This window comes from Gobio gobio, assembly GCF_949357685.1.
Source record: "Gobio gobio genome assembly, chromosome: 5".
NCBI lineage: Eukaryota > Metazoa > Chordata > Actinopteri > Cypriniformes > Gobionidae > Gobio > Gobio gobio.
The window spans coordinates 101,226-103,725 of NC_137101.1; the positions used below are offsets into that span (position 1 = coordinate 101,226).

The 2,500-nt window shown below is 54.3% G+C and overlaps 1 protein-coding gene across 1 annotated transcript in view; it reads left to right on the forward strand.

Moving 5' to 3' along the window:
• Positions 1 to 2,500, forward strand: part of LOC307127200 (protein PHTF2) — a 45,399-nt gene that overhangs the window by 17,867 nt on the left and 25,032 nt on the right. The window contains exon 5 of the mRNA XM_079818309.1: positions 308 to 319. Coding sequence (XP_079674435.1) covers positions 308 to 319 — 12 coding nt within the window. The remainder of the gene's footprint in view (positions 1 to 307; positions 320 to 2,500) is intronic.

A 2,500-nucleotide genomic window follows, 5' to 3' on the forward strand; every position in this document is an offset into this window, starting at 1 on the left:
AGTGAGTGAGTGAGTGAGTGTGTGTGTGTGTGTGTGTGTGTGATTGATTGAGTGAGTGAGTGAGTGAGTGATTGAGTGAGTGTGTGTGTGTGTGATTGAGTGAGTGAGTGAGTGAGTGTGTGAGTGATTGAGTGAGTGAGTGAGTGTGTGAGTGATTGAGTGAGTGAGAGTGTGAGGGTGAGTGAGTGAGAGAGTGAGAGAGAGTGTGAGGGTGAGTGTGAGTGAGAGAGTGTGTGAGAGTGAGTGAGTGAGTGTGTGTGTATAGTTCTTTCTTCCTCTTAAATGCTCTCTCTCCTCTCCTCATCAGTTCATTAGACGGGTGAGTACCGCTGCCGCTCTCAGCCTGTAGGTGGCGCTGGTGTGGGTTTGTCAGACTGGCCTTGATGTGTTCACACGACTGGATGCTGTGTGTGTGTGTGTGTGTGTGTGTGTGTGTATGAGAGCATGTTTAGACGAGATCACATCAGTAACGCCTGTCATTTGCTGATTACCTGAGGCAGACAGTAATTCCTCACTGATGATGATGAAGTAGACGGATCTTTAGAGCGAATCTGCACTGTGTGTGTGTATTTGTGTGTGTGTATGTGTGTGTTGCTTTGGCCGGTTGCGCTGTGACTCATATCTTGTGTAACGAGGGCTAGACAGACAAAAATAAAGACAGCAGAAAGTCTGAGTCAAATCTCCTTCAGCTCAGATCGGCCGTTAGTCATTTCACAAGAGTCTGACACTGAAGAGTGTGTGTCTGGACTCAAGCGGCCGAGGGGCGGTCACATGGTCAGGAGAAGTGTTTTCAGATCTGTGTGTGTTTACAACAGCGACACACTGGTTTACAGAGCAACAGGAACTGAGGAAGTGTTGGGGTTAACCCTGACTGACCCCTCAATAGAGCTCGACTGACCCCTCGACTGACCCCTCGACTGACCCCTAGATAGAGCTCGACTGACCCCTCGATAGAGCTCGACTGACCCCTCGACTGACCCCTCGATAGAGCTCGACTGATCCCTCGACTGACCCCTCGATAGAGCTCGACTGACCCCTCGACTGACCCCTCGATAGAGCTCGACTGATCCCTCGACTGACCCCTCGATAGAGCTCGACTGACCCCTCGACTGACCCCTCGATAGAGCTCGACTGACCCCTCGATAGAGCTCGACTGACCCCTCGACTGACCCCTCGATAGAGCTCGACTGACCCCTCGATAGAGCTCGACTGACCCCTCGACTGACCCCTCGATAGAGCTCGACTGACCCCTCGATAGAGCTCGACTGACCCCTCGATAGAGCTCGACTGACCCCTCGATAAAGCTCGACTGAACCCCTCGATAGAGCTCGACTGACCCCTCGATAGAGCTCGACTGAACCCCTCGATAGAGCTCGACTGACCCCTCGATAGAGCTCGACTGAACCCCTCGATAGAGCTCGACTGACCCCTCGATAGAGCTCGACTGACCCCTCGATAGAGCTCGACTGACCCCTCGATAGAGCTCGACTGAACCCCTCGATAGAGCTCGACTGAACCCCTCGATAGAGCTCGACTGACCCCTCGATAGAGCTCGACTGAACCCCTCGATAGAGCTTGACTGACCCCTCGATAGAGCTCGACTGAACCCCTCGATAGAGCTCGACTGACCCCTCGATAGAGCTCGACTGAACCCCTCGATAGAGCTTGACTGACCCCTCGATAGAGCTCGACTGAACCCCTTGATAGAGCTCGACTGAACCCCTCGATAGAGCTCGACTGACCCCTCGATAGAGCTCGACTGAACCCCTCGATAGAGCTCGACTGACCCCTCGATAGAGCTCGACTGACCCCTCGATAAAGCTCGACTGAACCCCTCGATAGAGCTTGACTGACCCCTCGATAGAGCTCGACTGACCCCTCGATAGAGCTCGACTGACCCCTCGATAGAGCTCGACTGACCCCTCGATAAAGCTCGACTGAACCCCTCGATAGAGCTCGACTGAACCCCTCGATAGAGCTTGACTGACCCCTCGATAGACCTCGACTGACCCCTCGATAGAGCTCGACTGAACCCCTCGATAGAGCTTGACTGACCCCTCGATAAAGCTCGACTGAACCCCTCGATAGAGCTAGACTGACCCCTCGATAGAGCTCGACTGACCCCTCGACTGACCCCTCGATAAAGCTCGACTGAACCCCTCGATAGAGCTCGACTGACCCCTCGATAGAGCTCGACTGACCCCTCGATAGAGCTAGACTGACCCCTCGATAGAGCTCGACTGACCCCTCGATAGAGCTCGACTGACCCCTCGATAGAGCTCGACTGACCCCTCGATAGAGCTCGACTGACCCCTCGATAAAGCTCGACTGAACCCCTCGATAGAGCTTGACTGACCCCTCGATAGAGCTCGACTGACCCCTCGATAGAGCTTTGACTGACCCCTCGATAGAGCTCGACTGAACCCCTCGATAGAGCTCGACTGAACCCCTCGATAGAGCTCGACTGACCCCTCGACTGACCCCTCGATAGAGCTTGACT